This window comes from Neofelis nebulosa, chromosome 11 (genome assembly GCF_028018385.1).
Source record: "Neofelis nebulosa isolate mNeoNeb1 chromosome 11, mNeoNeb1.pri, whole genome shotgun sequence".
In the NCBI taxonomy this organism is placed as follows: domain Eukaryota; kingdom Metazoa; phylum Chordata; class Mammalia; order Carnivora; family Felidae; genus Neofelis; species Neofelis nebulosa.
The window spans coordinates 74,706,389-74,729,249 of NC_080792.1; the positions used below are offsets into that span (position 1 = coordinate 74,706,389).

The 22,861-nt window shown below is 46.8% G+C and overlaps 2 gene segments (V, D, J or C); both read left to right on the top strand.

The window, feature by feature from the left end:
• The first annotated feature begins 8,802 nt into the window (after window positions 1–8,802).
• LOC131489666 (immunoglobulin lambda variable 1-40-like) overlaps window positions 8,803–22,861 on the top strand; it is a 169,582-nt gene continuing 155,523 nt past the window's right edge. Inside the window, 1 exon segment of the V gene segment in view lies at window positions 8,803–8,896. Within this exon segment, the coding sequence occupies window positions 8,839–8,896 (58 nt within the window).
• Window positions 16,170–17,462, top strand: LOC131489678 (immunoglobulin lambda variable 1-44-like). The segment is given in 2 exon segments: window positions 16,170–16,247; window positions 16,361–17,462. Coding segments are annotated over 2 exon segments (438 nt in total).

Here is a 22,861-nt window from a genome sequence, read left to right on the forward strand (position 1 = left end):
TATAGCCATGAAACGTCATTGATCTACCTCATCGAGGTCAGTGCAGAGGGTAATGGGGACTGGCCCGCCAGAATGGGAAGTGAGATGAGAAGACTGGGCTGTCCCCTCAGGGCTCCCGAAAAAGGCTGTTGAGGGGCGTGCATGCTCTCCAACCTTGACTCACTGGGCGGAAACATCATCCCCCAGCGGTCGATGACTCTTGGCCCCAACAACACAAGTCTCTAAGCAGTGGGAGGAGCCCAGGGTGATTCATGCTGAGGAGGCCCTGTGTCTGCAGCAAGGACTGAGGTGTGGTGGCACGTGCAGAAGCCCTGAGGGAGGAGAAGATCTGGCCCCTGTGTGGGGGTGGACAGTATGCCAGGCTGACTGAAGTCCTTAGTGCCCTGGTCTCTCTCTCACAGCTCCAGGATGTCCCTTCCAGTCCTGGGTGCGGCTGGACACTGAGACAGCAGGGGGCGCTGTAGGCCTGTGCCTGAGTGGTGTGTGTGTGGGGAGGGGTCCCATCTGAGAACCCAGGCCTGGAGCCCTGCCTTGTTTCCCCTGCAAAATTGTGCCTAGAGGAGTTTCCCTAGTCCCACCCACCCCACACTCAGCTGTCACCACATTCAGTCCCAGGGGAGGGAGAGATTTGCATGAAGGCTTCCTCTCTCTCTTCCAGGAAGGGAGAGGATAAGAGAGGCTTTGTGCAGGTCTCTCCCTTGAGGGCTCAGGACCACAGCCTGGGGTATCTCCACCCTGGCCTGGACCCCTCCCCTCCTCACCTTCCTTGCTCTCTGCTCAGGTTACTGGCTGTGGAAAGCAGAAGAATTGCTTTCGGGGGACCCCTAAGTTGCTTGTTTCCCCCATTTTGAGAACACACTGTGAGTAATAACCTGACACTGACCTGTGTCTCCACTGCTGTGTTGCTGGGTCCTGGGCACTGTCTGTGTTGACACAGGAAACCTCTTCCTCAGGGTCTGTGGGCTAGAAGGTCACCCTCACCTGCACTGGAATTAGCAACAATGTTGGGTCGTATTATGTGTGCTGGTACCCACAGATTCCCCACCGTGTCCCCAAAACTCAGATGCTCAGAAGTACCGGGCCCTCCGGGATCCCAGCTGGGTTCTCGAGAACAGGGCCTCTCTGATCATCTCGGGCCTGCGGCCTGAGGACGAAGCTGGTCATTACTGACACAGTGCTCTAAGCCCGTGGGCAAATGATACAGCAACGTGCCCCTGTTTCCCATGGTCACTGCCAGTGACAAATAAACAGGGAGACCGAGGACACCCCGGAGGGTCTGGGGGTCTGACTGTCTGAGCACAGAACAACTATGAAGAGTCAGTGACAGTAGCTTCACCTCATGTTGTTTTCTTCTAAAAATAAGACAAATCTCTTAAGATAATTTACAGGCATAAAGTGCAGTCATTTAAATGGTACGATTCAGTGGTCTGTAGTATGTTTCCTGAGTTTGGCGAACATCATCAGGATCAAACTGACAACATTTCCATCACCTGCAGAAAAAATCCCTGACCCCCCAGCAATGAGTCCATGGCCCCCCTGCATCAGCCCTTTGGAGCCAAAAATTCCTTTCTGTCTGCAGTGATTTTCCTGTTGTGCACATTTCACAGGTGCCGAATCACAGACCACGTGCCCCCGGAAGCGCACCTTTCATGGCATCAGCGTGTGCATTGTTGTAGGAACATCACGGGCACCATATTTAAATATAGGGAACGTTTCATCGTTTCCTCTAGAGACGTGTTCATCTTGTGCCGAGGACACGCGGATCTATCTAGATGGCTGCAATTTTAATAGAGACTGTCGAAATAACATAATTATTTTCCATGATGGTGTGTAATCACAGATTCTTTTTTAAAAGTTTATTTTCCGATGGCTATTGTCCCCCATTGTCATTTTTTATTTTCTACATTTCTGCATACTGCAGTTTTGTTCAATAATTTAGCCGGTGTTGTTTATTATTATGAAAAATAATATTATGTGTTACGGTCCATATTTCAAGTTTTTGTCTCATACCTTTTTCCTTTCCTTGTGGTGGGGAGGTGGGCTCTGTGGCCTTTCTCTTTTTCCCATTCCCTCATGCCCGGCAGACTCTACATGTCTCCTCCGCCCTCTTTTTCCTTCGTGAGATGTTTCCAGAGCATCCCTCCTGACTTGACTTTCGCACCCATCTGCCCACAGCACTGCATCTGAGACCTCCCATTTCACTATTGCTCACCCTGGATGCCCGTCCTGTGGTCAGGGCTTGGGTCTCTCCACTTGCTGTCCTGTGTCTTCACTCTCAGGGGCTTTTTCGAGTGATGGTGGTTCAGATCCACGGCTAGCTTTCCCCTTCTGTCACCCACAGCCTTTTTGGGAACTGACTTCTCTTTCCACTGACGCTCATGATTTGTGGTGTGAGCCTGGGCACGAGGCCACCAGGGATTCTTAACAACAGATACCTTTAAAATTATTTCATTTTTTTCTAACTTACTTTGATCTAAAGGGTGAAAATGAGCAGACAAAGATAATTTTAAGAAAACTGCTACTTAATATTTCTCTGAAATTTCTTATTAATAGACTTAAATGTCACTAAAACCACAGGTTGAGAGTAGAGAGAAGTAGGCAGGTTTCCAAGTTAAGGGATGAAATATATTACTTAGAAGTGTTGGAGCTACTTTGAGTTCACTCCTTGGTGAGGTACAGGCAGAGGCTTCAGCAGATGCTGTCACACAAAGGAAACTTTATTTGCCACAGATAAGGGGATCACGGACAAGAAGTATCAAAGCTGTGACTCCCTGAGTGGAGGCGAGTGGGTTCCTTTCATTTGGGGTTAGGATGGATACCCAGAAAAGGGAGTTTTGTCATCTTATGCAAGAGTGGGCCTGAGGTTGTGCAGGAATATGGAGCACAGGAGCTTGTGTCCCCATCATGTGGTAGGTCAATGAAGCTTGTCCTCCTCCTAGGGCAGAGACTTAACATTATAAAGAGGCAGAGGTCACTGGAGGACACTCCCTGGTCCATCTGCACTGGTGGAGCTGTTGCAGGAGATAAAACTGGTCTAGCCTCCCAGGCTCTTTCTGCTGTTTGCCTCTGAAATAGATGAACATTCCTGTGAAAAGAAGGGGTGTCAGTAGGGGTCCTGCTGGTGACTGTTTTAACCTCATTAACCTGTGGGGCAAGTTTTCAATCCTGCAAAAACAACTCAAGCATGTGCTTTAGGTCAAAGTTTACTTTTGTTCCTGCACTGGGACTTTTCCTCTGGTCATTGTCTCTGAAGCACTCAGGCTATTTCCTGGCCTGGTGGAGACTGGTAGGTTGGCATCCCCTTTGGTCCCCTCAAACCCTGAACTGCTGACCTTGTTGCATTTCTGTTTTCTTTTCCTCCCAGGAAAGTGCTCAGTATGGGTGCTGGGCAAGTAGAACCTGCAGGGCACAGACCACAGAAAATAGCTGGGGGCCTCAAATGAGTGCTCTTGGGGCAGGAAAGCTGTCTCCTCTTTATATACAGAGATTTTTTCCCACCTGGGGACCCCTTCAGTTCTGCTTTCAGAAGGCTCAGGGTATTTAGTTTAAAAACACTGTGCTAACAAGCGGCCTTGGGCGGTTTAGTCATTTAAATGTCTGACCTCAGCTCAAGTCATGATCTCCTAGTTTGTGATTTCAATTCCCAACTCCACCTGTCTGCTGTCAGCAAGGAGCCTGCTTTGGATCCTTCATCCCATCTCTCTCTGCCTCAACCCTGCCCTGTCGTGCTCTCTCTCTCAAAAATAAATAAACATTAAAAAAATATGGCCCTAATAAGATAATTCAGTAAACTCATGAGAAATGTATAAAATAAAGTTTGTATTAATTATTTCAATAATAATTTCAGTAATAACGAGACCTTGTTACATTCTAAAAATAACGAAAAGGATTCTTATCATATTGCGAACAATGTCAAGATGAACAGAGAGCTGGTTCTGAATTCAGGCTCTGCTGTTTGCCACTAGAAATTCATTCAATACTTGAGAGACAAGGGACGATGGGAAAGGAATGGGTGCTTCCTCAGGAAGCCAACAACCTGGGGAGATGTGGACAAATGTCTCAAAGATCATGTTCTCTGTCTAGGAGAAGTCCTATACTTTCGTACGGCAAGGTGCAGGGAATCGTGGCGGCTCTCCATGGGGGAGAAGCAAGTGTTCACGTGGCTAGTTCTATGTGGACATGAGCCTGTCATTGCCAGATCTGTTGGCATGATTGGCAGCTGCTCCAAATGTGGTCAGGCCTTCGCCTCTGGGAAAGGTCAGTCCTTCACTCCTTCCTCAGGGACAGTGGCCTGCAAATCGCAAGAAAGTAGGGTAGTTCTGTTGCAGATCAAGGGTCTTAGGTCAGCGCACAAAGAGTGTCTGTGCTTGAAACAACTTCCCCCGAGAGACCAGAGGGAGAGCTGTTACATTGAGATGTGTGAAATCTATATCTGAAGGGAACTGTAAACTGTCCCGAAGAATGTGAAAGCATATTTGAAATAGTGAACTGTCGAAGACTCTAACTCTAGCGTTCTCTCTTGTCTAGCAAGAGAGGGGGACACTGGATGAAAAGCGAGAGATGGCTAATGAGCAGGAAAAGACAAGAGCCCCAAATAAGGGTCCTTGCTCTGTATTTATTAAGATCAGAAGGCTTACAGATTTGATGGGTGTGCACAAAGAGACGAGGAAATTGTGAGCATTGACTTGCGGATGTGAACAAAAAGGTTTTTGAAGATATACAGTGTTTGGGGTTTGGGCCAATAGACAACAAAATCCTGGCACGGGGCAGATGGGCAGATGGTTGTTCCCATGGTTGTTAACGGCACCCTGTCTGTTTATCTGAGCCTGCCTAGGGGCTAAGGCAGACAGGGGGAACAACCTCAGGGTTAACAAGGCACCTTTTCTTTCATTAACCATCTCTGCTCTGGGCTGCTTTGCCTGCAGTGCAGCGGTCTGTAGCTCAATGTACCTCTTTACCTAACTTGGTCCTTTCCTCCAGTGAAAGCAGCTTTTCTGCTATAGTACTAAGTTGGAGAGTGCTTCTGCCCTGAACGCCTAATCTTGCTTACCTCATATACCTTTGTATGGGGAGCCTTTGTGCCTGTTCTTATTTTAGGCCTTTTCCCTTCCCTCTCTATTGTGGGGGCTCTGCAACCCTTTCTATCTGGGTGCCCGTACACCCGCCTAGTCTTGGGGTGCCAATCTGGTTTGCCCAAATTCAGTTGTGAGCATCCTATGGCTTTATATTTCTTTATGTCGTATTAACCCCTTGGTGTAGGCCCGGGGGACTCCTAAGCTCATCCCCCACAGTGAACATCTTCTTTTGTCGTCAAAAAGAAAACAAAACATAAGCCTGTTAACAATTAGTGGGTGACGCCATGAAACTTACATTCGAGCTTCTATTTTCCAGTGTGGAATCTGGGTGGAAAATACTTTCTCAATTCAAGGAGATTGAAGAAGTCTGACTGTGCACTGTAGATAGGGACAGCCCTAACAATGGACTACAGCGAGGAATGTGAGAAATGAAGGATCACAGGGTGTCTGACTTGGGAGGCCCTAAAGAGAGTCTCATACATTCTCAGTGGGAACAGTCATCACGGCCATGTGCCCCTGCAGCCAGTCAGCTGGGGGACTCAGCTGGAGAGGGAGCAGTATGTGGATTTGAGGGGGTGGGTGGTCAGTGAGGCGGGTGGGACTAAACCTGGAGGGGTATGTGGGATGGATTGTGATCATGCTAATGATCACCCAGGATTTTAAGAAAGTGAGGAGGGATAGGGAGTTTAAGGAAGTGAAGAAACCAGCAGGAAAAGGGAGAGAGAAAATGCCATTTCTTCCATGTCTTAAGTATCCTCTCGCCCACCCTCATATTGGACAAGAGGGAGTGGTATCTGTCTCACCAGGCCTCCTGCCTTGTCTCCTTGACACCAAAGTAGAAGTAGAAATAAATCAGTTGTGATAATAGCCAAAGTATTAAATGACAGCTGAGGGGCCCCTGGGTGGCTCCGTCAGTTAAATATCTGACTTCGGTTCAGGTCATGATCTCATGGCTACTGAGTTCAAGTGCCATGTCGGGCTCTCTGGTGACAACTCAGAGCCTCCAGCCTGCGTCCCATTCTGTCTCCCTCTCTCTCTGCCCTTCCCCCACTTGGGTTCCGTCTCTCTGTCTCTCACATATGTATAAACTTTTAAAAAATTAAAAAAGAAAGACCGATGAAAGAGTCTCCCTCACTCTCTCAGGTAGGATGATTCTCTTCTACTTCCTGCACAGCTCAAGACCTATTTGTGCTCATGGAAAAGAATGAATGAGTATATGAATGAGAGTGATAAAAGTTTTCAGAGAACAAAATATAGAAGAGTACATCTTCAGTTTGGTAAAGAAAACTATAAAACACCTTCCTTTCGGTGAACACACACAGAGATGAAGCACTGAAAGCTTTCCCACCTCGGGTAGGGAGCAAGGCCACCATGTCCTATCTCAGCACTGCTGTTCCACATAGGACAGGATGTGTCTGTCAGAACCATAAGGCAAGACAAACAATGAGAGGCATTCAGATGAAGAAGAACAAGAGACAATTGTCCCATTTCAGGTGAGAGAATGACCTACAGGAAAACTACAAAGGAACCTACAATTAGGTATGCAAATATATAAATTCAAAGAGTAATAAATAATTTTGGAAACATTTTAGAATAAAGATCAATATAGAAAGATCATATAGATGTATCCATACTAGCAATAAACAGGTGAAAATTATTAAAAAAAAACTTAAAACCACTCGATGAACTATTTAGGGGCATATTTCACAAAACAAGTATAGGCCACAGGTGCTGAAATCTGGACAATGCTGGTAAATGTAATCAAAGTGGATCTAAAACAAGGAAAGATAAGTTCCGTTCATGGATGAGAAGACTCATTATAGTAAATATGCCAGTTCTTCCCAAATTGGATAAAAGTGTGCTTGAGTTCTTATCCTAGCAAGTCAGGGTGGTATGGATAGAGGATAGACACATTGGCCAAGATAACAGAACATAAAACCCAGAAACGGACCCACAGAATGAAGGATAAACAATTTTTTTCTTTTACAAAGTTGGAGAAGCCTTTCAGAGGAGAAAGGATGGACTTTTGGACAAATGGCCACAAAACAGTTGGATATCCTGAGCGAGAAATGAATCATACTTAAAACTCACTTTATATGTATTAAAAATTACTAAAAGGATTATAGAAAAAAACTGTAAACAAAAAGCTGTAAAATAAAAGGAGAAAATATTCAGGATCTAGGGTTTCTATAAAAAAGTTTAGGCAAGACACTGTCAGGATAACCCATGAAAAAACAATAAAAGAAAAACAAAAATGACACTTGTTAAATACGACTTCATCAAATATAAATGCATTGTATTTCCTTTTCTTCTTAAGGTAGTAAGCCAAGGAAATTACCTAAAAATATAGAAGATTAACATAATACTCAATTCCATGGACAGAGGCTGGAATCCATTGCTTTAACGCACAGGAGTTTTCAAACATTCACGAGATAGACATATTCTCAATTGCAGGCCAGAGGAGGGACATGAGGTCTGGAGTATCTTCTGCAATGAACTGGCAATTTACCACTTAATTGAGGTAAATGCCTCCAAATCCTATGGACTAGGGCTTCTTTGGAGAGTGAAAAATGCTACAATGATCACGGGCAGCACTACAGGGTCACATTATCCAAGATTCAGCTCAATGATGTGTGAATAAACATAAGTGAGGAAACCCGCTGGGCTCTCAGGGCTGTGAAAACACAGTGGGGTGTGTGCCCTTCAGCCAGCAGGGGGCGCTGTGGGACTGCCATGGTGTCCCTACAGAGGGGCTCAGTGAGGACCATACACGAAAAGGAACCTGGGACTGGGGACTGGGCCTGTACTTCCTGAGGGAGACTCAGCAGCTGTGACCCTTCTGGTGTGGCAGAGTCCCCACTTAAGCAAGGACATGCGTGTTGTCTCAATAGGTGCTTCCTTGCAGGGGTCTCCCCAGTGGTGAAGCCAACCTCCATCGTCCCCAGTATGTGATGTGAGGTGGCAAGAGTGACAGCTGACAAAGATATTCAGTGTGGAACCCTGTAGGAATGCACACGAGGGAGGTGGGCTTCTACCCACAACCTGGAGAAACGGTGTCCCTGTGTCCTCAGTGCTGAGGGAGCTTCTGGGAAAGGAAAACTCTCAGACCAGAGAGGAAGCAGGGAAGGGGGAAGAAGTCGGCCTCCTGCCCAGAACTGGCCATGTGTCAATGTGGACGCATCGCTCTGTGGCCCTGATCCTCATCTGTGTGGTTGTACAAGAGTCACCACGTCAGTGCTGCCCCATCAATAATAGCCACGGGCGCTGTGGACAGACTCACTATGCAGAGCCAGAGGAGAGCACAGTGTGTCCTCCTCGGGGGATGGGAGGCCACACAGGGGACACCTGGCCTGTCCCGAAGGAAGGGGATGGTGGATAGAGCAGTGGGAAGGCAGGAACTCTGATGAGATCTGCTCACCAGGTCACATACGCTGTGTGTGACCACCAGGGGGTGGTCATCACCTGCTTCTGAGGGTCGGCCATGATTAGAGCTGGGACCTGCACCTGGACAATGCCTGTGTCCTCTGCTCAGGACTCCAAACTGTGACCTCCCCTCTCCTGGCATGGCCCCAGAGACCACCTCCCCGTCCAACCCACCTGACATCCTCAGGCAGAGGGACTTGACCCAGGGTCAGTGAAGTGTCAGAGAGCTGCTGGTCTGATTTGCATGGATGGGCCCTCCCTCTCTCAGAGGATGAAAAGGGGAAGGAAGGGATTAGAGGAGATCTGCTCAGCTGTGGATCCACAGAAGGCAGGGTCGGTGATGACCTCCACCATGACCTGGTTCCCTCTTCTCCTGACCCTCCTCATCTACTGCACAGGTGACTAGATGAGGGAACAGAGGAAGTGGTCCAGGGAGGACACGTGGGCCTTGGTTTCTCCTCTTCTCTCTAGATCCCAGCATCCCCCTCTCTTTGTCTTTCCCCTTCCAGGTTCCTGGGCCCAGTCTGTGCTGACTCAGCCGCCCTCAGTGTCTGGGGCCCTGGGCCAGACGGTCACCATCTCCTGCGCTGGAAGCGTCACCAACATCGGTAGAATTAGTGTGAACTGGTACCAACAGCTTCCAGGAAAGGCCCCTGAACTCCTCATCTATGCTAATAACAGACGACCATCAAGTGTCACTGACAGATTTTCTGGCTCCAAGTCTGGCACCACAGGCTCCTTGACCATCACTGGGCTCCAGGCTGAGGACGAGGCTGATTATTACTGCCAGTCTCTTGACATTACTCAAGGTGCTGACACAGTGCTCCAGGCCTGTGGGGAAGTGAGACAAAAATCTGCTGTTCCCACAGCAATGGGACTTCCTGTGCAGCCCTGACCTTTTGGCCAAGTGAAGTGCTTCTTTGTTTGTTTCGTACAAACTAGGGTCTGAGACACTCCACAAACCATATGTCTACAAAGTCTTTCCACATTCTTTGCAATTCCTCCCTGAAGCCTGTGTTTCAGATCAATATACTGTGTGATTTTCTCAAACTGAGCACAAATTCCTGGGTGCCAGGGGCAGGCTGCCTTGAGGACAGGGTCCATGACAGGTCACAGCAGAAACAGGAACACAAATCCAGCTCTGTCTGAGTCAGGACACATCAGGAGTGTCCGCTATGTGTCCTGGTAACAAAAGCTCCCACTAATTGCCCCTAAATCCTCATCTATTATGATAGTTGGATGCATTGTGGATCCTGATTCCCTCCTTAGCTCCATGTCTAGCTCCATGCTGCTCCATGTCGCAGCAGGTGCTACCTCCCAGGGCTCCCCGGGCAGGAGTTCCACCCCCATCCTCCCCAGTGTGTGGTGTGAGCTGAGCTCCAGCACCAGGGCTCAGGGTGGGGCTGGGCAGTCACTGGATGGACCTCATTTGCATGCACAGCCCCTCCTGTGGCAGAGGGTGGAGGAGAAAAGGAGGCCTGGGGTGGCCCAGCCCAGTGTGGGGACCAGGGTTCTGTCACCATGGCCTGGGCGCTGCTCCTCCTCCTACTCCTCCTTCACTGCACAGGTAGGGACAGGCCTTATGGACACGGGGTGCTCCCCACAACACCCCCCCTCTGCTCAGAATCCTGAACTTTGGTTTCCATTTCTAGCCAAATCCGCAAAGGGTGTCCATGTTTGCCGGTTCCCTGTCCCAGCCTGTGCTCACTCAGCCACCCTCCCTCTCTGCATCTCTGGGAACAACAGCCAGACTCACCTGCACCCTGAGCAGTGGCGACACTGTTGGCGGCTACCATATATACTGGTACCAGCAGAAACTAAGGACCTTTCCCACGTATCTACTGAGATTCTACTCAGACTCAGATAAGCACCAGGGCCCTGGGGTTTCCAGCCGCTTCTCTGGGTCCAAAGATGCCTCGGCCAATGCAGGGCTTCTGCTCCTCTCTGGGCCGTAGCCTGAGGACGAGGCTGACTCTTCCTGTGCTACAGCTCATGGCAGTGGGAGAAGCTCTGGCTACTCACAGTGACTCAGATATGGAGAAAGTGCATCATACCCCCCTGGGTCCACAGACCTTGTGTCTGAGCCTCTGTTATTGGGAAGCTTCTGTGAGGCTCCTGTGGGGGAGACACCTCTATGGTGAGAGCTGTCCTTGAGGAGGAAAGACTGACACACAGATGATGCTCTTGCCTGAGACAGCACACGTGTCCCAGGAGCCCACACGAATCAGGGAATGGAGCCCAACTGCACATGCCCCTGGAGAAACTTAGCAAGAACAACTATTTTACGACCAAAATCTCTGGCTCTCCCTCTAGTCATATCTCCTTTACTACTCGCAGAATATTCACTTCACACACTCATGTTCATCAATTATATGTTTTGTATCTGTTTTCCCACATCTAAAAATTCTTTGGGATACACAGTGAGTGTCCTACAGTTTAACTGAATTTAACGCTTAGTTTATCTGCGGGGAGATAGTGTCAGATCCACAGGTGAAGGGCTCAGCACCAGGAGGCTGCTCCCCATTTTGATGCCAACAACAACTAGTAGATGGCCTGTACCCTCTGTCCAACGTGGCTACACGTCGAAGGTTTCCACGACTCCCTCCTCGAGTTCCAGTAATTTGCCAGATCAACTCACAGAACCGAGGGAGACACTGACTCCTATTGTCAGCTCATTAAAGATATGATGAAGGGGTCAAGTAAACAAATAATGAAGAGACACCTAGTGCTAGGTCTGGGAGCGTCTTGAGCACCAGAGCTTCAGTCCCTGTGGAGTTGAGGTGCATCTGTTCTGGGAGTGGATGTGTTCACCAAACCGGACACTCTTCAAACACTTTACTTTGGGATTTTATTGAGGAATTGGGTAGACGTGATTGGACATTAACTGCACTGTCAGTCTTCCCTCCCTGTCTCAAGTATGGGGGGTGAATAATTGCAGGCTCTGATCAAGGCTTGGTCTTTCTGGGGACCAGCCCCATCCAGGAGCCATCCAGAAGCCCACCCAGAGTCATGTCATTAGAACTAAGATGCTTCTAGTGCTCTTGTCACTTAGGAAATGACAAGAATTTCAGAAACTCTGTGTCAGGATCCAGGGCGCAGGGACTCTTATATAGTTTCTAAGATCACACAGTTTGATTGTCTCAACTGGACAAGGTGAACTAGATAGTCATGTTCATCCACAAATCTCAGGCCAGAAACTGTGACTCTTGTGTTACTGACAACACATCTATACTCGATATGTTAATAAGCACCTTGGTCATAGACACAATCTTCTCTTTCACCCATCTGACAAAAAGTGAGTCACAACGTCTTCAGACTCACCTCACCCCTCCCCCTCCCGACACAGGCTCCTCTTCTCCCTTCTGCTCCTGCCTCCCTCAGGCCTTCAGTCTCTCCACATGGCTCTTCAGGTCTCAACCCCATCTCTATGTTAGGATTTCAGAGAGAAGTAAAATCTTACAGTAATTTCCTCTCTCTAGGGTTCATCTCTAGGGAGGAGAAGTCACAGATATTGGACTGGCAGGAAATCCCCTCATCATCTGATTTTCGCTCTCATCTCTGCTTATAGTTTCCATGCCCACCAGCCTCAGTAAATCTCTGTAATTTGACAACAACATTATTGTGTTTGTGACAAATGAAGGTTCATTCAGCCTTTGAGTATTTGCCCACAAAAGCCATTAGTACAATGACTTTTCCCCCTTCAAACTTACTGAGGTTCCACAAAAGGTAACTGTTGACATAGCCAACAAAGGAAGGATGGGCTACATAGTTCCAGACATGACAAATTTTCCTGTTTTTGAGAATATTTGTTTCTGAGGCCATCAGGAGACTAACGCAGCCACACAATTTTGTTCCAATCATTGAGGTCTCACGTATTAGCCTTTTTCCAAAATAAAAAAGGCACTCTTTCATGGTCACCTCCAAGGAGGCATCCAGGGACCTTGGGGGCATAGTGGGGTGTGGCTGTGCTGTGAAGGGCAGGAGGAAGGGACTGTGTTGTCACTCCTGTCTTGTGCTTCCTGAGACCTGAACCCACAAATGTGGGATATGTATCTGTTGGGGTGAAAATGGACTGAAGACCCATCCCCAAGATCCAAATTCATGATTCAATGGAATTCCTATCAGAACTAATCTGCACCAAATTCCTCTTCCTTGTGTACATTCCATCCTTGTGCAAGGGAAGTGACCTTCAAGACACTAGCCTTCTTTAGCTCCAAGCTCCAGAACACAGGAGGCTCTTTAGAGAGCCAGACCCAGCGATGGATTTGCATGGAGAACAACACTCAGGGAGTGGAGAGAGGACATTAGAGGGACAGGGGTACACTTGTCTACGTAGTTGGCCTCTGAAGGAAAGACTTACTGAGGATACATGGAGCATATTCTCTCTCTCTCTCTCCTCTCTCTCTCTTTCTCTGTCTGTCTTACACACACACAGACACACACACAGATGCACACACACACACACACACACACACACACACACACACACACATCTCTCCTCTGAATGTATAGTGTCCTAGATTCTTCAGTTTCCCAGCTTCTCTTTCTCTCCAGAAATCATAGTCAACATGTACTCAAACAGTACCACCAGCGACAGAATCCCAGGAGGCAGAATCCCCATCATCAGAAACACCAGCAACATCCAGTGTGACTGGGGTCCTGTCACAAGGGCAACAAGCACATGCTCTGAACACCTCCTCTCCTGGGACAAGGTTGATGCTCGGGAATCCCAAGGAGACTCTCTGTTCCATGGGTAGCTCAGTCCCCGACAATCTCTGTGATCCAGCCAGCCCCCAAGGCTGATCAGTTCATTGATTCTCGAACAGCAGCTTCATTGATGCTCCCATGGAGCTCAAGGTACATGAGGACATGTGAGGGTCACTGCTTCAGTCTTTCCAGCGACACCTGCACCAATCTGGATCTCTGCTGAAAATTCTTCTGTCCCAACCAAGGGCCACAGTGACAGTGACCTCAGGGACACAGTTCCCCTTATCGCCATCTCTCCACCAGTCACATATGGAATCTTTGATAGAAAGTTTTCAGCCCAGTTCTGGCCTCAGATAATAGAAATTCATTCCTCTACTCATGGAGGTCTAGGTCTGAATGAGCTTTCTTTCTATCCTGAATATGCTGGACACAAAGAACAGAGGTAGAGCTGTGTTCACCCCAGAAACAAGTCTGACCCCAAATCGCTTTTCCTGGAAGCTCCCTCAGTGTTTGGTAATTGCATCACAGAGATGGTTCTGGAGTTCATAGAAATAGGTCCCTCATGGGATTTCACTGGACATCATGTTGGGCTCTCCTACCTGCAGAAAAATTCCACCATGCTATACTAATGACAAAGAAAACATGATTTTTGAAAAACTTTATCGACTCCTATTCAACCTCCAAGAGAATGCATCCCTTCTACATTGTTCCCACAATTTCTATCTATTTTTCTCTGTAGTAAATACAGATCTGTGAAAAGTACCCTAGTGATTGTATCTGCATATTCATAAGAACATTGTCATTGAGTTTCAATCATGTCACTGAGAGAATTTTTTTACACAAAAGCATATACCCATTTATTTTTTAAAATTATTTTGTTGTATTTTTTTCAATATGAAATTTACTGTCAAATTGGTTTCCATACAACACCCAGTGCTCATCCCAGCAGGTGCCCTTCTCAATACCCATCACCCACCCTCCCCTTCCACTCGCCCCCCCCCCATCAACCCTCAGTATATTCTCAGTGTTTCAGAGTCTCTTATGGTTTGGCTCTCTCCCTCGAGTTCTCTCCCTCAAACTTTTTTTTTTTCTTCTCCTCCCTCATGGTCTTGTGTTAAGTTTCTCAGGATCCACATAAGAGTGAAAACATATGATATCAGTCTTTCTCTGACTGACCTATTTCACTTTGCCTAATACCCTCCAGTTCCATCCACATTGCTGCAAATGGCCAGATTTCTTTCTTTCTCATTGCCAAGTAATATTCCATTGTATACGTAAACCACATCTTCTTATCCATTCAGTACTTGGTGGATATTTAGGCTCTTTCCGTAATTTGGCCACTGTTGAAATCGCTGCTATAAACATTGGGGTACAAGTGCCCCTATGCCTCAGCACTCCTGTATCCCTTTGGTAAATTCTTAACAGTGCTATTGCTGGGTCATAGGTAGATCTATTTTTAATTTTTTGAGGAACCTCCACACTGTTTTCCAGAGTGGCTGCACCACTTTGCAACCCTCAGTGAAAGACAGTTCCCATGTCTCCACATCCTCTCCAGCATCTATAATCTCCTGATTGGTTCATTTCAGCCACTCTGACTGGTGTGAGGTGGTATCTCAGTGTGGTTTTGATGTGTATTTCCCTGATGAGGAACGACGTTGAGCATCTTTCCATGCGCCTGTTGGCCATCTGGATGTCTTCGTTAGAGAAGTGTCTGTGTATGTTTTCTGTCCATTTCTAAAGTGCACACTTGGGTAAGTGGTGACTAATACATAAACTGTGTCATTTGATCCCTGTCAGAGCACCTGCTGTGGTCACTCCTCCCCTCTTGGAACTTCCTGCAGGTTTGTCCTTGGGCTCTGGGTTCAGTGCCACACACAGGACCCCTGCAGACTTGTGTCTGTGTGCTGGGGGGACAGATCCTGGGAGGGAATCACTAACCACATTGTGTGGAGAACTGTTGTTTCAAATAAGCAGACATAGTGACAGATGGCAAAGATTTTTAGTGGACAGTGCCCCTAGGAATACACACAGTTGTTCCTTCCCACAGCACTGAGGACAGAAGGAGAGCTTCTGTTCAGCCTGTGGGAACCTCAGAGCAGGAGAGATCTGGAAACCAGGGAGGAAGCACATAATAGGAAAGAACACAGAATCCTACACAGAAGGGACCACGTGTCCTTTGGTACTCATCACAGCTCTGGACATGATTCTGATCTAAGTGGCATTTTGTAGAAATACCACCTCAGGGGCGCCTGGGTGGCGCAGTCAGTTAAGCGTCCGACTTCAGCCAGGTCACGATCTCGCGGTCCGTGAGTTCGAGCCCCGCGTCAGGCTCTGGGCTGATGGCTCGGAGCCTGGAGCCTGTTTCCGATTCTGTGTCTCCCTCTCTCTCTGCCCCTCCCCCGTTCATGCTCTGTGTCTCTCTGTCCCAAAAAAAAAAAAAAAAAAAAAAAAATACCACCTCAGTCCTGACCCATGAAACATACAGGGAAACATGGCCTGGCTTTTCCGGAGGAGTCTGAGTAGAGCAGAAAGTCTGGTTTGAGGATATAGGAGGCTACCCAGGAGGATACCTGGCCTGGGCCTAGGAAAGGGGCAGTGGACAAAGCAACGGGGGACAGGAGCTCCTTTTATGGGCTCTGGTTACCATTTTGCACAATGATGTTTCTGAGTCTGGACACAAGGGGGCTCACAGGGCCCATTTCTGAGGGTTCAGGGGTGATGAGACCTGAGACCTGTCACTTGCACTGCCTGTGCCTTCTGCTCGAGACTCATAACTGTGACTTCTGCACAGCCTGGCCCCACACAGCCATTCCTCTGCCCACCCCCTGACATCCACGGGCAGAGGCACCTGACTCGGGTCCAGTGAGGGCTCAGAGAGCTGGGGAATCATTTGCATGGACAGGCCCTCCCTCTCTCAGTGGATACGAAAGGGAGAGATTAGGGGAAGTCTGCTCAGCTGTGGGGCACAGCAGACAGGACTGGTGATGGTCTCCACCATGTCCTGGTCTCCTGTCCTTCTCACCCTCTTCACTCACTGCACAGGTGATTGGATGTGGGGACAGGCAAAGGGGCTCTGGGAGGACACGTGGGCCCTGCTTCCACCCTCTTGTGTCCAGACCCCTGCTTCACCCTGTCTGTGTCTCTCCATTTTCCAGGGTCCTGGGCCCAGTCTGTACTGACTCAGCCATCCTCGGGGTCGGGTTCCTTGGGCCAGAGGGTCACCATCTCCTGCACTGGAAGCAGCTCCCACATCAGTAGCAATTTTGTGAGCTGGTACCAACAACTCCTAGGCAAAACCCCCAAAACCATAATCCTTTGGGATGATAGCAGACCCTCGGGGGTTCCTGAACGATTCTCCGGCTCCAAGTCTGGCAGCACAGGCACCCTGACCATCACTGGGCTCCAGGCTGAGGACGAGGCTGATTATTACTGCTCAGCATGGGATGATAGTCTGAGAGCTCACACAGAGCTCCAGGCCCGTGGGGAAGTGAGACAAAAACGTGCTGTCCCCACAGAAATGGGACTTGCTGTGTAGCCATGACATTTTGGCCCCATCGGCTGTTTCTTTGTTTGATATCAGCTGAGGTCTGTCACCCGCCTCAAAGAATTTGTCTACAAATCTTTCCACATCCTCTTAAATTTCTCCTTGAAGCCTGTCCTGGGGAGCAAGATATTTTCTGATTTTCTCAAACTGAGCGCAAATTCCTGGGTGCCAGAAACAGGCCACCCTGAGGACAGTGACCATGTCACGTTAGGGCAGAAACAGGGTCACAAAATCCAGAGTATCTATGGCTGATTCGTACATTTGGGTCTTTTGAAATGAGTCCCTGTCCGTTCCCATCCGTGCTGAGATCCAACCAGTGATTTTTGGTATCCACTTGCTATTTGTTATTCACTTTGTTAATACTTACTTGCAGAAGGATGTTGAATGATAATGGTGTTTAGGTCACATTAGCCTGTTCACCTTGTAGAAATGTCCTCCCCTCCACCACCCCATTATTTAATTCCCTGGTTGTGGGAGTGAGTTCTATATGTGTAGGAGAGAATGTGCTATCACAATATAAAGGCTTCTATCTGTTTCCATTTTATGTGGTTTTTATTAGGACTTTGCTTTCAATTTTTCAAAGAATCTTTCAAGGTCTACTGAGATCATGGGATTTTCATCTGTTTATTTACTAATATGATGCCTTATCTTAGAAGATCTATTAATACGGAATCCCACTCTATATTTGCAATAAATCACGTATAGTCACTTTATATGACTATTTTAGTCTGATAATGGATTCTCACTATTGATATCTTATATTTAGAACATTTGCATCAATATTTCATAATATTCTACAATTTTCCTTTTTCTGTACTTTTAAAACAAATTTTAATTTTACTTTATGACAGAGGGAGACACAGAGCGTGAGCACGAGAGGGGCAAAGATAGAGGGAGACAGAGTCTGAAGCAGGCTCCAGGCTCTGACCTGTCAGGTCAGAGCGGGATGTGGGGCTCAAACTCAAGAGCCAAGCCTTGAGATCATGACCTCAGCCAAAGTCAGACACTCAACAAAGTGAGCCACCCAGGCATCCCCCCTTTTTCTGTATTTTATATATCAAGTGTATGTATTTCTTTCTATAAGAATATATATATTTCTTTCTATAATAATATATATATGTACATATATATATATATATAGAGAGAGAGAGAGAGAGAGAGAAGTGCAAACAAATGAAACTATGAAACAATGAGCTCTGAAAGTTGTTAGTGTATTTTGTGCAGTTAACCACATCTTATGCCTTCTTATGGAATAGTTCCTAATAATATTGTCTTTTTTTCCTAAGGAAATTGGTCTGTTTATTCATTTTTTTAATGGAACCATTTTTACTTCTTCTTAAATTATGTTTTTAATTTATTATTAAAAGAGGTTGACAGTATGATTTTTCCACTTTTTATTTTTGTGCACATGCCATTTCCCATTTGCATACTTGTGTATTATTCACTTCCATGCAAAAGCTAGTAAGTGGGTTGTTCTGCATTTAAAAACCTGATTTTGAAGTACTAATTAGATTCAAATACACGTTATGATTCTGTGGACACCAGGGGGCGCTGTGGCCTGACAAGACAGCAGAGACTGATGCCCCCCTCTCTTACATATGGGAAGAGCCCGAGCCTGCTTCAATAGGAATGGGAGCAATGACCCTTTTCCCAAGTATGATTCTCCTGCACTGTGACCCATCTAATCCCATGGGAAAACCGGGTGCTGATCTTCCTTCAGCCCATAGGAAACCCAGATCATCTCTTCCTTTCCCTTGACTAGAACCATCATCAGCCCAGAGTGATGCAGGGGCCAGACATGCCCCATATCTGCATGAATGACTCCATTCCCAAGAACGAAGGGAAAGAAGGAGAGAAATCCTGTCCTCAGTCCCCATGGTGGCCCTCAGGAGGCTCTACTGTCATATTTCCTGTATGGCTCCATGTTAATTTGCAAAATACAATGCATATGAGAACACTACTTGCTACCCAAGTGCAGCTCAGAGAGAAGTTCCTGCCCTCACTTGCAGAACGTGGTTTTCCCACCCCCCCAGCCCCACCCCATGCAGGATTCCAGAACTGCCATCTGCTCCTACTCTGGAATCCAGAGCAGCAGGAGCTGCAAAGTCAGCAAAATTACGGTCCCTGCCCAGGTGACCAAATGTCAGGGAGGGCAGGTGAGGGCGGGACTCTTCCGATGGGAAGAGAGGCTGTAGGTTGTCCCGAGAGGAGTCAGGAGGTGGAAATCTCCCAAAATGGGAGACACAGGTGAGTGACCGATGACAGCTTGTTCAGCTCACAGGGGCGTCTCTGACCTGAGAGTGGCCTGAGCTGTGACTGGATCAATCTTCCTACAGGTTCTCTGTGCCTGTCCATCTTCCTTATGCCCTCAGACATTCATTCCGCCACATTCTGCAGGTTCCTCAGACACTCCTCTGTGGAGGGGCAGGGGCTCTGCGTGGGGAAACTGCAATGAACCAGGCAGAGGGGGTCCTTTCTCTCTGCTTTAGATATTCTCCTAATCCCCCCCTTCACTTCCTTGCTTCACCTTCTCTCCTCTCCAGGGCATCCACCAAATCTTTGAGCTCCTTCCCATCTCATGATTGACTCATTTCCCCTCACTCTCCTCACCTGTCATTCCCAGAGGTGGGATAGGCCCACACATCATAGGAAGGACTGATGGTTTTTGGCAACCTCCTTCCCTACGGATTCATATAGATGGTCCCCATGAACCCTGAACATAAATTACCCTCTGGTGAACATCCTTGAACGTTTGTCCGTGTATGTGTCATATGCTACTGATACCTATGTACACTTGACATTAACACACATGTCAAATACTATCTTGTATTTGAAAATATGCACTTTATGGTTACTGGTCTTTTACTATAGAGGACAAATACTTAATGATTTCTATAACTTGTTAAAGGGTATTTAAAAATGCCTCAGTAATGTAGCAATGAATCGATAAAATAAAAGTATAATTACCAGGGAATAATTTATAATCAGAAACTTATAGGTTACTAACTGCACAATCCCTGTGTAAATATAAAAGAAAAGACGAATAATTGGAGTGGAATACGGTTTTTGTCTCCACCTTCAAATAATCCAACAGTCCAAGGTGGGTGTCAAAGCTAGAGGGCTTCTTTTAGATGATGTTGATCTAAGAGAAGAGGAATAAGGGTTCAGAGAGGAGGTGTGGAGAGATGCTGGAGGCTGGAGGAAGGAGTGAGAACTGGCCAGCCAGCAGAGAGGCGCTGGGTGCTGGGAGGTCTGGTGTCCTCTCCCAGGGGCCAAACCCTGAAGAATCAGAGTTCTGGAAGCAGAGCTCTCCTCTCAGTCCTGACGGAACCACTGGGGCAGGAACACAGAGACGGCTCCTTCCTGAACCTTCGTGTTACTCCCTCATTGTACCAGTCAGAGATTAGTTGGTGCTTATGAAATATATATTTCACAAATAACTATACAAGTTCTGAAATATATAAATGAGTTATTATTTCCCAAACGAAAAAAATCTTTATGCTTTTCTGTTTCCCTATAAGAAACGGAGGCAGCACAGGATCCACTTAGTTCTTAAAGCCATCCTATGCTCAGAGTCTGCCCTGTGAGATCGCTCATTTCATGGTCAGGCACGCAGAGCTCCCCGCTCATACTCCCTCCTGCTCCAAAATGGGGAGCAGACTCTATCATCACCCCAAACCTGGGTCTGTCTAAGATCTCCTACAGGAGTTCACATAGTAATTCCCTACAACACTCGGGTGGTTTTCTCTATGCCTACAAGAAGCCCCAAAGGACATTTAAAACCAATTCCATGTAGGATAGCATCAAAAAGAATAATAATAATTTCAGGAGGCAAAATAAACAAGTAGCAAAAGACTTGCAAACTGAAACCTGCAAAAGATTGCTGAAAACATTAAAAAGATTAAATACGTGAAAGAACACTGTGACCGTGGATTGGGTGACTTAATATGTGAAGGTGTAACCAACAAGGTCCAAATCCATCTCGATATTCAGTGCCATCCTGCCATGAGCTTGCTGCCCCCAGTTTAATCCCTCAATATCTACTGCTCACTCCTTCTGGTTCCTTTGTTGGGAAGATGTTGGGTATACATCTGTTCTGCGGACCCAGATCTTAGACACCCAACCCCCATGAATTACATAGAGTAATAGGTCATGAGTGTTTGCGGTCCAAGAGAGATAGAAAAACCCCTCAGAAGGGAGGAGGCCTCCATTTATAGTAATGTTCTGTTTATACCTATCCTCATACTGATGAAAATTACAAAATGGGGGTGCCTGGGTGACTCAGTCGGTTAAGCGTCTGACTGCAACTTAGGTCATGATCTAGCAGTCTGTGAGTTCAAGCCCCACATTGGGCTCTGTGTTGACAGCTCAGAACCTAAAGCTACTTTGGATTCTGAGTCTCTCTCTCTCTCTGCCTCTCTCTCTCTCTCTCTCTCTCTCTCTCTCAAAAATAAATAAATATTAAAAAAATTTTAATTACAAAACTGATATATGAAGTATATCAGAGTGTCAAATATATAAGCACTTGCCAGGCTAAATTTCAAAGGAAAACGTGAATGCTGAAAAATAAGGAGCAAAAGACACATTTCCCTGACAGCATCCTGTCCTCATGGCAAAGACAGGCATCAAAAGTCCTTGCAGTGTGGGCTGAAGGGATCTGTCAGGAGAATCTAAACCCCCCACCGCAACAAAGGTTAAACTAGAGGACGCGTCCAAGAGAACTATTATGAGTTTGAACCATCTTGGTACTCTGAGAACTTTAAGGCTTTCATGAAGTTTAAGATGACACTAGACTGGTTTTGACCCTAGGCACCTGGAAGGGCAAACCCCAATGTCAGGTAATACCTGGTAGCGTTAGCACTGTGCAATCAATACACCATGTATTTAACCACACGGAGGTCATCGGTGACCCAGAAAAATTGCAACCATTCCTAAAATAGACAGAGGGCATCTCTTCATCCTACTGCATTTGGGAATGAAGGCATTCTAGATCCAATTGCAAAAGTCTGGACATCATTCCAAGAGTGCTAGGAAGTTTCAGAATGACTGGACGATTTGGTGTCTAAGCCCAGCAGGTGGCACTGTGGGACCGGTCCTGTGAGGACAAGCTTCTGGAGCTGACCGACTAGGGAACTACTCTAATAATTCTCGCACACTCATCAGGCAGTGTCCCCACGGCAGTGTGACTCTGCAGCCCCTGTGCCCCTGGAGCCACATGAGCCCTCAGCTCTGACTCACTCCCTCGCTCCATGTTTCATCCTCCAACCCCATGGAGTCAATGCCCAGGGGGGAGGGTAGGTAGGAGTGTTCAGGTAGGGACAGACAATCCCACACCTGGAGAAGTTCGCACAATGAACAAATCACCTGCCGTGCTACCTGCGTCTAGGGTAAAAGACCCTTGGGGAGGGGAGGATGGGACTTCTCTGTCCTGTCGTGAGTCCTCTCCTCACCTCCTGCCTCACAGACAAGGAGATCCCTTTAGGGCTGAAGAGAAAAGATGTTGGGGTGGTGGAGGGTGGGGGTGGGGGGGCATTTGCACTCCTTTGTTCCCGTCATCTCTGTATGGCAGTCATCACCCCCATTCTTTCTGTCACCTTATAGCTTCTAGCTTTCCTTCAAGGGTCTCTGTCAGACTGTGCTACTTTGTCATCCAGGGCATCTGGGTCCTTGATAGGGGCAAAAAGAAAAAAAAAAAAAAATATATATATATATGATATTTATTATAAATAAATATTACATATTACAAAAGTATGTATACTATATAAGCAATATATAAACACATATTTTAAATATGTGTAATATGTTATATTGAATTATTACATATGTAACTGTATTATATAACTATTAAATATAAGTATCTTGTATAATATAAAACACTACAGATTGCATATACACATTATATGTATGTTCCATGTTGCAATTTACATATCATATATTATAATTTATATATTTAAGTAATAGAACTTAGAGAGAGAGGGAGAGGAAAATGAAGTTGCTGTCTCGGAACTAAGCTGAGTTCTTTCCACTCAGAGTGAAATTTAGAGACTGCCAGGTGTGTGGTCTCACAGAGGAAACTGGATTTGCAGCAAAATAATGAGATCACGAGGAATAA